This window comes from Aplidium turbinatum, chromosome 18 (genome assembly GCF_918807975.1).
Source record: "Aplidium turbinatum chromosome 18, kaAplTurb1.1, whole genome shotgun sequence".
Lineage (NCBI taxonomy): Eukaryota > Metazoa > Chordata > Ascidiacea > Aplousobranchia > Polyclinidae > Aplidium > Aplidium turbinatum.
Genome location: NC_137489.1, coordinates 14,022,236 through 14,037,293, shown reverse-complemented (window position 1 = coordinate 14,037,293; position 15,058 = coordinate 14,022,236). Strand labels below are relative to the sequence as shown.

The following is a 15,058-nucleotide window of genomic DNA, read 5'->3' as shown; positions in this document are numbered from 1 at the left end:
TTTGCAATATTGGAATAAACCATTGCATGAAAGGAGCTAATGGTTTGAACTGCTGTAGCCTATTGTTTTGAAGATGCTACAACTTTTTCTCACAGCCTGTTCAACGACGCTTGTACCCACTTATCAGATGGTAAGTTGGGAAAAAATGCCTTGTCAGCCCAAAGTGTTTTTTCGTCTATTTACTGGGTTCAGACTTTCAGTCACTCGATGACTCAGTTTTCTCCATGACTACCAAATCCACCCGTTGCTTTCTTCAACCCAGCCTTGTTTATCGCACAATCGCATTGTTGTATCAGGCCATCTGATTTTTGTCTTGCCCCTTTTATTCTGTTTGTTAATGGCTTATGGTGCTTTCCTTAGCAATTGTCTTTATGCTTTAGTCAAGCTATCTTGGGAACTTGCATCTGTAGGAACCTTGTTTTCTTTTGTATGCTCTGGACATTGTCGCAAATTGAAAGGAGAATGCCCTGAGTAACGAGCTTAAAAATCAGTTCGGTTAAAGCTCCAAGTAAACTTGAATGAAATTACAGATAAACGGAGCTTTAGATGTAAAACTCCATATAAACACTTGGTAAACTTTGAGAACATGCAGACTGCAGAATTAGTGTACAACTGTACATCATACTTCGTCTTCAGCTTAGTAGCATGCTTTCTGATAGCGAATTGTCTCTCACTTTATGCACAAAAGCTTGACCATTTTTAGCGGCAATTGTTGCTCCCTATCAATATTCAAAGCTTTTTTTCTAGAATTTTCCTAAATGCGAAAAATCTATCACGTCAGCAATGGCTTAAGTAATTTCAGTTGGAGGCACATCTTTATCAGTTTTTAAAGAGTCGTAATGTACTGTAGTCTACAATGTACATATCTTGTCGAAAAAAAACTGTCAGATTCTTTGACTTGTAATTTTTGAAATGTTTCGGTGCTCGGCTTTTAGAATTGGTTATGAACTTATGTGAGATGTTAGCACCTATTGGTCATTGTAACCATATGATTGTTGCGTAAGTCATACTGTTTTAAAAATGAGTACATACCAATACCAGCCAGGAGTAGTATTTTTTTAAACAACCTTTTACATTAGGCTTTGCCTGTCTTTTTGTATCTGTGTCGGGTTAATGTTATGAAAGTTTTATTCGTAATTTTCCCACATAACGTTGCTTTTAAAACAGTTTATTTTGTTCTGAATAAAGTACCAAAGAAAAAGCACAGCCATTTTAATGTTTTTTTCTGCATTGGCAACATTGTGTCCTCTGTAGCATTTATTAAACTTCAATTGCATCTTGCTAAAAATGTCTGCACTGTTCTGTAAATGGTTTAATGCAGATTTACTCAAGACCATGTGATTGAAATTGTGGATTTAGTACATTTATTCCACTAATAAATCTCATACCCATGTTAGAAAGAGCTCTATTGATCTTTATTGTGAAACCATTCAACCGCTCTTTTGTCGTATCCAGGCTAACGCCCAGTGGTTGAAGATTTAGATTAAGTGGATTTTGTGGATAGGAAGCCAATCTTCGTGTCCACGTTCAGTCATGCCTTTAAGTATCTTGCAAAAGACACAGCCGCATGGTCTTGATCGGTGTTGAACCGGCGCTCTTTGGAGTGCCGTACCAGTGCTTTTACCACTCGGCCATTCAAATTAACTGCTTATTTGCCAAGTATTATAAAGCAACAGGTCTGCTAAAAAAGCAAACCAGACGTATCCTTGTTTTCAACAAAAATTGTTGATAGAATTAGGCAAATTTTTGCTGAAACTGAAACTTGCCATTGTCAACAAGCAAAAAGAGCTGATAATGTGAAGATTGGAAGTTCTTTTTTGCATGTTTTAACAATTAGCGTTTCAACTATTGAGCGATGGCGTGGCGTCTGTCAACATGTATGCAATTAATCAACCTTCTTACGTAAATAGATCAATAATTAGTTGCATCACACCAATAAAATAAAAATTTTCGAGCAAATATTTACAAACACTCAAAAAAGTACGTGTCTATCCATTGACTCTGTTACTTGATGCGATATTCCATACAAGGCAACATTACTGTACTCATGATTCAATCCACAGCGGCTGCAAATAAGTAGGCTATCATTTTCGTGTATTGGAGTCGGACACAAAACGTTTTTAAACTCCACCACAAATGCCAGAACAATATGAGCTTTCTGACCTTAACTTCCTCATTTTCTTGCCAATTTGATAAATGCTTCATCTTAGTGTAGTGTCAATTGTAAATGTCAGTCCCAACCATAGGTATGGTTTGGTTTTGAATCTTTATCCTCGGACTGACAAAGCCTTAATAGGTTATTCCTGGTAGTTTCGCATACTTGTAGAGGCTTTCGACGCAGGGCCGGTTACCGAGATTGACAAAGTGAAGTTTTCCAATTGTTGGTCTTGTTGCCACGGAATTATTCCATTCACTAGGTGCCGCTGAATGGAGAGCAGTCCTGAAATGCGTTGCTCAAGCACACACTCCGAGAGTCGAACCAGCGGCGCGTGATCTTGTGCCGGGCGCGTAACCGCTGAGCTAACGAGGTATCACCAAACGTTTCCAGTTTATCAAATAGCCCACGTTGCGTTTATTGCAAGTCAATCTCATCGTTTTCAACAAATACTCCTCGAGAAAAAGCCTAATAGGCGACAGTAGATGACAGGATCAAAAAAATTAATAGCAGGCTAGTACCGTATGCTAAATCAAGGCATTTCTCGCTCCACGGGGAAAATTCAAAGTTCCTCTCTTGGTGAGACAAGTGGCTTTTACTTGAGAACCACGGCAATAGTTTGTAGATGGTCTAATTATAAACTAGAAAAGACATCTTTGTTAAGCCCTGACAGCTCAGTTGGTTAAACGCCCGACTTTATGCACAAAGAAATCACAAGATTAAGCAGCGCTGCTACGGAGTGCACGCTTTAGCAACACAATTTTAAGAAAAACTTTCCATTTTTAAGGAATTTTTCTAACATTCAGAAGATTTTACTTGCAAACGATCACAACCACATCATTTTAAAGATATTGTTTATAATTGCGAAACAAAAACAGCGGATTCTTGAATAACTAGGCGCAGACTTTATAACATTAACACATGTTGAAATTGTACAAGTAAAACGAAGTAGCTGCTCTGTAGGTCCTGGAAAAGTTATTCGGAAAAAGCGGATAAAAAGTGAGTAGTTTAAAATTTACTTCGCAGTTATCTTCTTTGAAGCCAGAAACAATGTTCGACAATTCCACAAGCAAACACATTTACAAAAACATAAGTTAATAAGTAACTTTGGGGACAATGTTGTGTTATAAAAGGAAGATCTCGAAAAAAAATGCACTAAAATATACAACCTTTTCACTCCTATTATCTCAAAAAAACTTACATTACAACCATAGATAGTAGAAACCCGTCAGCCACATTGACCTAGGAGCTTCGCTTTAGGGACTGAAGTTAATCACCACAGACAAAACATAGCTTAGAAAATGAAACTTAGGTGTTGGCGATCAAGCACGAAACATAGCCCACATCATGACGTCATTGGGAAAAAATAGAAGAAAATTGCATCACGTCCGAAAAATACTTCATTTGATAATTTCATTTAACCTAAAACTAACTACTGGACGAAAAATGAGAAAATATTTCAAAAAATATAAAGAATCTACAGCAATGGCTTTCGTCAATTAAGAACTAGAAAAGACGCCATGTCACAATACGACAACTCCTCTTCAGAGAACATTACGTAATACTTCAACAGCCTCTGATTGAAAATTACAAAATCATTTCCATTTCATTGCCCAATGCCCATGGTTTTTGGCAAAACGCAAACAATTGGCAATGTAGTATCTTTAAGATTACCTTTTACGATTTCTATAAAAACGTAAATGTTTTTCTATGCATATAAATATTCAAATAAACTTGACAGTACATTTTGCTTCCAAAGTATAAAAATGACAACTTTTTAGTCTAGGTACCACTCGGTGCATTCACATTCTCAAACACACAAAAATTCTGGTCACAAATTAGTTCTTTTGCGTTGAGTTAAATCAATGGAAAAAGGACTGATTTGTCGGCTGGGGTGTAGTTGATTCTTTTCAATATTTGGAAAACATTCAAGTATTTTTGAATCATGGTCACAGTTTATTTTCTCGATGTTGTTGAGTCTTATGATGAAGTATTTCAACAAAACAGTTATTTAGAGTGAAAAAATCCAAGGTTGTTTCGTAAAAGAGTTCAAATCAACTGTGGAAAATTGTGTTTGTGTGAGCTGGTGAATTAAGACAATCAAGGCAGGTTAATTCGCCATTACGTAACAAACTAGTGTAGATATAAACATCGGTTTGTCTGAATGTCGCGCGACACTGAGTAAATGTATGGTCTCAATAAATGACATAAAAAGTAAAAAAAGTTACACACAACAATATCTCAAATGCAAAAACAAAAAAACAAATTTGATGTTATAACTGGAAGCTAAGACACTGCTGCTATCGACAAATTGATTTGTTTCTAATAGGTTAACAATGACCTTAAACGGCTGAAAAACACGAGCATAAAAAAACAACAGAACAACCCATTGTACATGATCACACGTGGTAGCATACAATATGTAAGTAAAAAACTACATGAAAAAAATCGATCTGGAGTTTTAAAGGTGATGCCAAAGCTGGTTAACTTCTCACCTCAATTTCTATTTATAACGCAGACAGCGCAAGTTTCAAACGTTTGGTAACAAAAAATGGAATCCCTAAGTCAACATATTCAGATGTGACTGACCGAACCGAAACAGTAACTTTTCCAGGATAATCAAAACAAAAATCAAGCAAAGGATCGAGCTAAACGTTAACGCAATAAGTGGAGTAAAATATGTTGGAATGGTGACGACAATATTTTGATTGCTTCTTGTTGTTAGCTTTGAGAAAGTTCCAGTATCGAAGCAAACGTAGCCTACCAGTGCGCTAAGCGGTATAAATATCTCAATCAAAGTGAATATGAGTCTTCTTTACTGGGCGTGGTAACAGACAAGGTCAACACATTTTCCTTCTTTGTTTGGGTGTGAGTTGAACTATAAAACGTAAAATAAACTTTAAGCATATCGTGCAAGCAAAGCTACCTGCAACACAGTTGCTTCGCATAACTTAAACTGGCAGTAACAGTTTTCCTGATATGACACAAACAGGTACCCCATCCATATGAAGAAGATCCAATACTCCCAAATGACTTACGGTTTGTAATTTAAAACTCCAGGAGTAACAGTGCAGAGTTGAAGTTTCTATCCAGCAAGTTGTATATCGTGCAATTTCTAGCATTGTTGAGTGTATGTACAAGCTTCTTTCAAAAACTTTGATCTGGTAAGGTTATTGCTTAAAAAATATACATTGCAATTTAAACACGGATTTGAGATGACAATTCTTCCACCGAAATAGTCTCCGATTAAATTTGGATTTTTATTTATTTATAAAAGGTTATGGTTGACTGACCACTGAAGGGGAAAGCCTGAACAGAGATTTAAGTGAAGGAGAGGTCCTCAGCCGTAAAACCAAGTTATATATTTTTGGGAGAGGACCAAAACGCGATAATGGCGTCAGCTTGAAAGACAAAAACAACAAATTTACAAACACAATTTCAGGTAGCAGAGTTATTTGAATGTAGAAAAACGTAAATGAAAACGTTGTTTTGTAAAAAAAACGCTTGCGATGAAAACTCAATTTTAATATGGAAACTGTCGTTACCAGAGCTTCGCGTCAGAATCAAAACAAGTGAAAAACATCTACTGTATCAAATGCATTGAGTAGTCTGTCGACAAACAGCTTTTTGTTTCAACGGGCTAAACGTTAAGAAAATAAGACACATATGTTACCCGCAAAACTGTGAAGAACGTGTTGACAAAATGACATCACAAAAACTGTGCGTGTCTACGTTCCAACTAATCTGTACAAAAGCTCGAAGCAGTTACAGCCATAAAACGTGAATGCATTGTTAAAGTAATTACGTTAATATTTTAGAAAGATTGTGTCATGACATGCTGTGTTGAGAGGCCACGTAATGACATTTCGTAACACGAGAAATCGTACAACAGGCACTTCCGAGCTATAGTAAGGCAAAATTAATGAAGCTCAATAACTTGCTCACATGATTTGAGCGGCAAAATACATCACTTTTTGATCGAAAATGGTGATTTATGAAAGAAAAAAGTCTCAAAAACTACTACCACCGAAAGCAAAAAGCGTTGGATTTAAGGAATTAATCGGTTTTTGATCCGACTTCTTTACCCATTCAACAATAAAAGACTAAATTTATCTTATTCTTAACACGCGAATTGAAATGAAAGCGTGCATGTAACTGATAAAGCATTTTTCACAGTAGAATTCAACAGCATTGCGAGCAAATGTACGCCGCAGCGTGCCATAGTTTGGGAAACACAACATGGCAGGCTGTCCGCAAGTCCAGATGAACGTGTGAGCAAACCACTCAGTCAGCAAATCAGTTCTTATACATTGATTCCACTTTAGAGACGTTGGAATGATTTCGCTGGCTGGACTGGTTTTGATAGAGTAACAGCATATGGCTGAAATCATCTTAGAACTCTCATTGGTTGTTTTAAATAGTTCAGTTGATGTATAGTTATATGGAACCAACGTAAAAAAACTCCAAATTGGGTAAGTCTGTACAATGCTTGAAGTGCGGAACGAATCTATTGCACAATGGGCTATAGCGGGTCTGTGGCTGTATTTGTCAGGAAGAATTCTGGATAATAAAATGAAAGAAACCTGCAAAAACAAACAGTGTTGACCACGGAAATATGCACATGGCAAAAGAAAAAACACAAAATTATTAATAGCTGCATTATTGTGCTTTTAATGAAGCAATTGACACCAACGCGTCTAGCCACAGTTGGTAAAATTACGCAAATCGTTTCTGCATTTTCAAAAGTAAGCGTGACGTTTATTCTAACGCCTCAGCCAAGCAATGCATTGTAAAACACTGGCACTGGAAGAAACCATAACAGCCTACAGGCGATCAAGTTTGAAACAATGTTTAGATCTATGTGATTTACGATTGAAAAGTTAGCAGTCTAGGCTAAAACATCAAATGACCCAAGCCGGCTTGGATTGTGAGCACAAAAGCAAGATGAAAGCTTAAAAATTGTGGAAAGCTAAAGCTGTCAACTGTTGGCAAACTGAGCTAAACGTTTACTTGCAGGAGAAATTGTATGACTAAATTCCACACCACAGTATGATATTTGGACTATGAATAACAGAAGATTACCATGATAAAACGGATGCTTTGTAGATCAAGTCATGTGAATTTTACATACGTCACTAAATAGTAGCAAATTGATAGAATTTGCATTTTGTACATTGTAGGTCTTTTGTGAATTCACCAAAGATGCTAAAGCTTTAAAACAACATTGTGCCGCACTTCGCTGTGATCTGTGAACCTGCATGTCACACATAACAGGATCTACAGTGCCTCTCTGCATTAGGCCAGTGTTGCTAGGTAAGTAAACTTTGAGCAATTCACGTCCGTAGTCATACTTCATGGTTGTTGGAAGTCAACACGGAAAGGCATTCAACTCATTATATTTACATATGATTTATATCAATGATTAATTAATTTCCAGAATAGTGTAGCCTGATCTCATGAAAGTATCTATGGAATAAAACTGCACGGAAAATTTCCAGTTTTAATTTAAAATCCAATTGAATTCACGTTTCATATCAAAAGAGTAGGCATAGAGCATCATTCAAAATTACCAAATGGTGGATGCAGTTTGTTGTTAAATATGCAACATTGCTGAAGCATAAGTTGCTAAATATGCACAAAATATCATTACATGAAAAGCAACCTCAATCTACCTAACAAAGCTCGTTTTCTTTTTTACACCGTTAACGTTTGCTGACGTTAAAGCAACAAAAAAAAACGATTCTTCGTTACCTGGATGTTGAAAAAGTTTGACATGCGGAAATAAAAATGACATCTTTCAATCAATACACGTACACTTGCCGGTCTGTGTTCACGCTTTCTCATTAACAATCGCTTCTTGGTTCCAAATATCACATTGAGTAAAATGATATGACGTCATTGAAGCGAAGAATGACCATTTATGGCTTGCACGCCTGTGGTAACAGGTTATGACGGAGAAGCAAGACAGAACTTTAGCATAATAGAGTGGCATTTTGAAATGAAAATCTTATTGTAAGAACCACCAGGATTTTTCACATGCTTACAATCTTCGAAGACAGCAAATCAAGTGCTTTTCAGATTAACTCAACGTCTGCAGACGATGATATATCAATACAAAAAGCGGTTGATTTGCTGTCTGAGTTAATATAATACATTTTACATTCGGCGTTCATGGGAAAAAATGAATAGAAGTGTTTATGATCATTTATACATACCATTGCCACTAAGAAAGATCTTTAACTTCAGTTAAATTTCTATCAGTTGAAACTTCAGTTGAAAATTCATATCCACCTTTGCTTTGCATATTTTGCTGAATCTGCGAGGACAAAATGTTCACTGTAAGTGTAATTAAGTTTATTACAGCTAGGTTCATCATGAAAATATAAAGAAGAGAACCTAGTAATAATTGAAAAATTCGGATCATTAAACCAACCCAAAAGCAGATATCTATGGTGTAGTAAGATTTAACATCATAAACCATGTACAAAACTATCAAACAGCAACCAAGCAGACGTTAAAGTTACTGGCCAAAACACTCACAACTTCTCCACCGGATTCCCCAGAACCAATGTGATTTAAATGTTGAAAATTCGCAGGTGGACCAATCATACTTGGATCAAGCTTCGGTCTTTTCGGCTTCTTTTTCTGCATGTTTCAAACACAAGCTTGTAACATGGTGGCAGTTGGAGAATTCAGTTATCATATATTCCTTTTTATTCCTTATTCCTTTTTTGTATGCCACAGTTGGTTCAAATATCTCTCCTCCCAAGAATTTCATATTATGTCATTTGAACAGACGTTTGTATTCACTCAACTCATTTTTTAAGCTGTTATTATCAAGCCTACGGCATCAGGAAGTATAATCTATGATTATGAATGTAATGGTTTATGCGTAATGTTCAATTGTAAATAAATGAGATATGTTTAATTGTTCATCATCTATAGGCTAAATCCAGTGTTTTCCAATGGAAAAAATGTCTACTCTACACTGAGAAAGCGCATGAATGCATGATCAATGATCATGTGGAAATCAATCAAGCCAATGCAGTGGTGGTCATTGCGTGAGACATATCATGTTACACCCCCTTAACCATTTCCTTTCAGCTTTAGTTAAAAATAGAAAGTGAACCAGGTGCAAAAACATAAAATAGCATAGGCTAATAAAGCACTGAATGTTGTACACACCAATGAGTAAGGAAATTGCGTGGTTGTAATTTTTATGTACAACACATCATGGTAAACGTTATCAGAATAGTCAAGGTATCCACATACATTTTGACTAATATAATTTTTTTTTATTAAATATTAAACTTCCACCTTAATTTTTTTGCAGGTTCCAAGTGCAAATTTTGGCTAAATGTTCCAGTAAAAGCAATTTACAAAAGTTTAGAGAGGTTCTTGTTCATAATTTATATATTGCCACTAGGATGAGCTATAAAAATTCGCATTTCGGTGGCTTAGTGGTTAGTGCGCCCGCCTCTGAAGCGGTAGGCATGGGTTCGATACCTTGTCGGGTCATACCGAAGACTTTTTAAAAATGGTACTGAATCTAATTTCTGCTTGGCACTGAGCCATGGAGTGGATTCGGGTAATAATGTACTCAGTTGCGCCTCTATACGGCTGCATTGACAACACTGTCTGCTTTGTAAAGCGCTGTGGAGCGACGCATTCTGCGATGGATACAGCGCTATATAAAAACTAACATTATTATTATTTGTAATCTTTTTTCACGAACAAGGCAAAGTATGTGTTTCGCTGTCGACTTATAAAAACTAGAACACATACTTGGGAAGCAGTGCATTTAAATACAACTGCAAATATGTTTCAGGTCCTTGTTTGCGTTGTTTGTTTTTTTTTCTGAGTAAACGTAAAAACACTATATTTTAACGGATTCTTTGTTTTGACTGCCGAGCGCAAGATTTGGCCCCTGAAAGAAGCTCTGGTAGACCATGCTTGGTAGCCCGAAAAATAAGCAAACTTAGAGACCTGATAACGCTATACACTTTACAGAATTTTGAGCTAAATAACTCCCTTGAAAACCACATAAAAAAAGAATGTTTTAATTAGAGATGTACCAATACCAATATTTCACCGATACTAATATCACTGTTTTAGGCCGATAACAATATTTTTGGCGATAATTTAGCGTTGCAAAAAGAAACAGTTTTGGTGTTTGCAATAAATTAAATTGAATGATAAGTTTGACCTTATTTGCATAAAATCAGTAGCATTGACAGGGGGATCCAAAAGATTCTTTTGGAATGTGGCCCGGGATGATTTTAGGGGCCCATAATCTTTCCAAAGGGCCTGAGAAATTGACGAAACCACAATATATTCTTTGGATATAATGCATGTTTCTTAAAAATGTCTTCATTTGGGGTCCGAGGATCTCATTGGCACCAGGCCCAATTACCCTGGAAGATTTGGAAAATGAAGATTTGGAAAAATTAGCACTATTGGGCATGATACAAGAAAAAAGAAGTAGAGGTCGCCAAAGATTAAGTTATTTAAACCACTTGAACCAATGGGCCACAAACACAGCAATCAAAACTACCGATTTTATTGTCAAATGACAGAAAAGTCTGGAAGATCATGATCGCCAACGTCTGTATCAGATCAGACACAGATCAGACATATCAGACAATCATCATCCCTTTTGAAGATCGAATCAATCCAATCTCAACTGCATTGTTGTATCCCAACACTAATGTCTAGTTATAAAAGGTCACCTTGATTGGGGACTGGGGTACAAAAAGAAACAGACATTATAATTGTAGTTTCTGAAAAATTAATGAAATTACAAAGTTACAGATTCAGCAATCAAAAATGCCTCTAAATCAGTAGGTTAAGTTCAAACTACAAAACTCATGTTGACTAGTGTAATTGCTCTTCGCTATTTCTGGTGCATTGCTAGTTTGTGTCAAATTATCGAAATGACAGTCTATAAAAAATTTCAGCAATTCAAAAGTTTAATATTTGAAAACATCTGAAAACTATACACAATGATAAATTATTGAGATGATTTTAGGTTTTAGACAGCAATTCAGTCATTTTTTTTTACATTGACTCAAATTCTACAAATGTTGAATCAATGTAAAGAGCGATTGATTTGCTGTCTAGGGGTCATGACCTCGTAGGGACAAAAAACTTTCACAAGTGATATATACTGTATGCTCCGTTAAGAATAAAAAAAAAAAAAACACAGACGATAAATGCTGGGGAAATTGAGTCTCCTTCACAATTTAAGAATAGAGCAACACAAAACTGCTGAAAACAAAACGTTTTGTTTAAGTGAAAGAATCGCTGTATGTGATAATGCCAAAATGTGTAGAAGACTCATGGGAGTGTGAGGTAACAAAAATTTAAACAGGTTATTATTTTTCTACATCAGTGTGACGTTGGATAATACTTCAAAAAATCTATACCTTTGTTGGCTGCAAAAGTTTGCAGCAAATACGTTTTATTTTAAATTTTTAATATCGGCCACAATATCAGCCAAATTTAGCGGATACCAATACTCCGAAAATGACTGATATCACCAATATATCGGTGCATCTCTAGATTTAATGATCAATGTTATTGTTTGTAGCTGTTGAAAATATTATATAAATTTTTTGACAATTGGCTTAAAAACTTGCTCAAAAGAATTCTACAAAACCAAAACAAAGAAGAGAATATGTGTAGTGACAATGTGACTTGGTGACTTCAGCATGATCATTGATCAGTGACAATGTAATTGTGACAATGCCATGAATAAGGTTTTTATCTTGCTACAATTAGAAACTTTTATTACCTTAGCAGATAACTATATATATATATCTATTATGATCAAATACAAACTTAAATCACAACATGGTACAGTACAATGATGGTTGACGGACCACTGTTGTTTAGTATTTTCAATCAACAGAATCAAATTACTAACTCTTAAACAATGTCAAAAAGAGAGCAAACATACAGTGAACTCAAGTAATTCATTACTAAGTTGTAGATTAGAGAGTTATGGCACATAAAATTGACTGAAACTCAATGAAAATGTGTGTAAAAAATAGTGTACTTACAGATGACCCACTGCTTGACATGCAACAGGAAAAGCATAACCACATTTCTGCCATTGCAAAAGTCCTTCTGAAAATAAAGTTACAATGATTTCTTACAAACAAATCAGCTTCTTTAATGCAAGTTATACAAGTGCACAGCTCACTAATTCTATCATCCCTGCTGGTACTACACATGATTTCAATGACTATGCATTGCAGCTGGTGTGCTTCTATTGTCAGTTGTTTAAAAACAAGAATTCCTTAAGTTCTGTTTGTTTTTAACTGTAATAACTTTCAGCACAGCAAAGAATTTGTCAAAACATTGAAACATGGGACAAAACAGATGCAGATAAAGTCGGTTAATTGTATATACATATTATTGTATTGTTAACCACTTGTGGACGGCTTTCTTTTTTATCTCGCTTAGCCTGCCAGTGCCAGGCTGCTTAATTTCAGAAAAAAATTAACATTTTTACTGTAATTTTATTTCTGAATAGTTCTTCTGTTTGGTGGTTTTTCCAGTGCACAATATAATAATGTTTGCCAACATTAAAATAAAGAATTGCTAAAAGTTATGCATATAAAGATATGTCATCCATCTTATTGCAAAAGTTTTCTCATGCATACGCCATATATATAGGCTATGTCATCTGTCCACAAGTGGTTAATACAATTTTTATAATATATAAAATCTACACTGACTATCAATAAGTCAGGCACTAAGTATCATTGCATGCTAGGTGGCTTAGCATGGAGCAATATTTATTCAATTAGAACACTAGTATAATTTTGTATATATATAATATATCAGTTGCCGTATGATCAAAAGTTGAATCTTACATGAATTATATATAGCCTACATTGACAATGATCATGGGATAATGACTCCCAATACCTTGAAGCTGAACACAAAAGGCTTCAGAACAAGCAAAATGCAAATTGTTTGGTAGTGGAACTTTCCTATGCCAACCACACACTTTTCACCCTTTTCCAATACAACCACTGAGCCTCTTACGTATAGCTTAGCGTTTCCCAATTTCACACTAGACCAGTTTAATTTAAGCAGGAAGTACAGTACTACTATGTTTGCAATTCAGCCCAAGTACAGTATTTGCCACATTTGTACATGTAAGCCTAAACTGGACTATAGTCGTTAAAATTGAGTGATGTACAATTGTACATAAGTGTTTTCATATCATCAGGTAGGCTACAGCTCCCCCTTCGAATTTGCTGTCACTTCCCACTTGCTCAGTATCAACTGGGGGCTACAAGCCTACAACAACACAGTACAATTTCAAAAATCTTTGATCCAACTAGTAATTGAACCTAGACCTGTCAGAATCAGTCTTGTCATTGAGTTCTAGGTTAAATCAAATTGATTCACTGATTCCATGCATGGCAGTCAACGGTTGGGAAAAATACAAATCTTACAAAATATATACTCCAACTACTCACCAGTGATTTGTGTGTAGACAAAAATGAAAAACATTTGTAAAATGAAAATAAAACGTATAATATACTACTCAGTTCCAAGGACACAAAATAAAGCACAAACATGGCTAACCTGATTATTTCCACAGCACAGTAAGTTCTTCAAATAGTTGGCAAATATTCAGCCTTGACAGCAGTTTCAAGCTGGTTATTAATTGCACATTCTATAAATTTATGAAACCTGTCAACTCTACAACAAAAGAAACAACAGCTTTCATTGTTGAGACATGGTTGAGTGGTTAAGAACGGCATGCTGGATGTCGTTGTACAATCTCAATGGAGGTTCGATTCCAACTCAAGAACGCCCAGAACTTCCATTCAGTCGGAAGTTTGACTCCCACTCAAGAGAGAGAGAGAGAGAGAAACCTCTTAGTTTGTCTATCGTGAGAATAGTATGGTACAATTATACACAATGCGAATAAAATAGCACCATAGCAATCTAGATACCACAACATACAGGAAGCAGCAAAAGGCTATATCAGTCATCGAGTCAGCTGCTTCCAAGACAACTTTGACATGCATCACTGATGATCCATCTCCAACAAGGGTGGTGGAACTCGCATATGACGTTTTCTATTTTTGTTTGATTGGGGCCTCAATTACTTTTAAAAATCTTGACATTTGCATAAAACTTAATGAGTATGATGGCTTTTGCCTTGGAAGATACATCATAAGCGAAAGTTGTAAAAATGTAACTTTATCTAAGTCACTGCCAGAGTTGATTGACAGTGATCTTACAATTGCATGAGTGTAATAATACATTTGTTGTATACTTTACTTTAAATTTAACAGAAAAAAGCATGCGTTGTTGTTAGTACATGCATAGGAATTAAGTATTGCTGTCTGTAAATTACTCCATTCATTAGGTGCTACTGAATGGAAAGCAGTCTTTAAAATGCATTGCTCAAGCATACCAGAAAAGCTGAACCAGTGTTGCTTGATCTTGTGATTTCTTTGTTCATAAAGTCAGCTACTAACCTAATGGAGTGGAAGGCCTGCATGCCATGGATGATGAAACCAAAGGCTGGTTACTCTCCAGTAGCCTTCCAGTATAGACCAGGAACATCGTGAAACTGGGGTGGTAAAAGAATAGACCTTCAACCCCAGAGGCTCACACGACGACGACAAGCTACTAACCAACTGCACTAGATCAGAACATTTTCTCAACCCTGATACTTTATAGTTTGACACAGCCAAGCTTTTTTGAGATAAAATAAAATTTTGAAATAAAAATAAAGCATTGTCACTTCAACCATTTTAATTATGCATGAGTTGACTAAGTACATCTGAACTATTTTTACAGACTGAGGCTACAGCTACCGGTATTATAAAGATTGCCCCCTTGTACTTGCAAGCTTCAGCTCAATCCTAA

General features: G+C 35.8%; 1 protein-coding gene across 1 annotated transcript; it reads right to left on the bottom strand.

The window, feature by feature from the left end:
• Positions 1-3,001: 3,001 nt before the first annotated feature.
• Positions 3,002-13,875, bottom strand: LOC145787800 (CDC42 small effector protein 2-A-like). The gene is made up of 5 exons (XM_082599626.1): positions 13,760-13,875; positions 12,217-12,283; positions 8,696-8,800; positions 8,371-8,471; positions 3,002-6,738 (listed from the first exon to the last, which is right to left on the bottom strand). The coding sequence occupies exons 2-4, from the start codon at positions 12,268-12,270 to the stop codon at positions 8,379-8,381; spliced, it is 252 nt and encodes an 83-aa protein (XP_082455752.1). The 5' UTR covers positions 12,271-12,283; positions 13,760-13,875; the 3' UTR covers positions 3,002-6,738; positions 8,371-8,378.
• Positions 13,876-15,058: the final 1,183 nt, after the last annotated feature.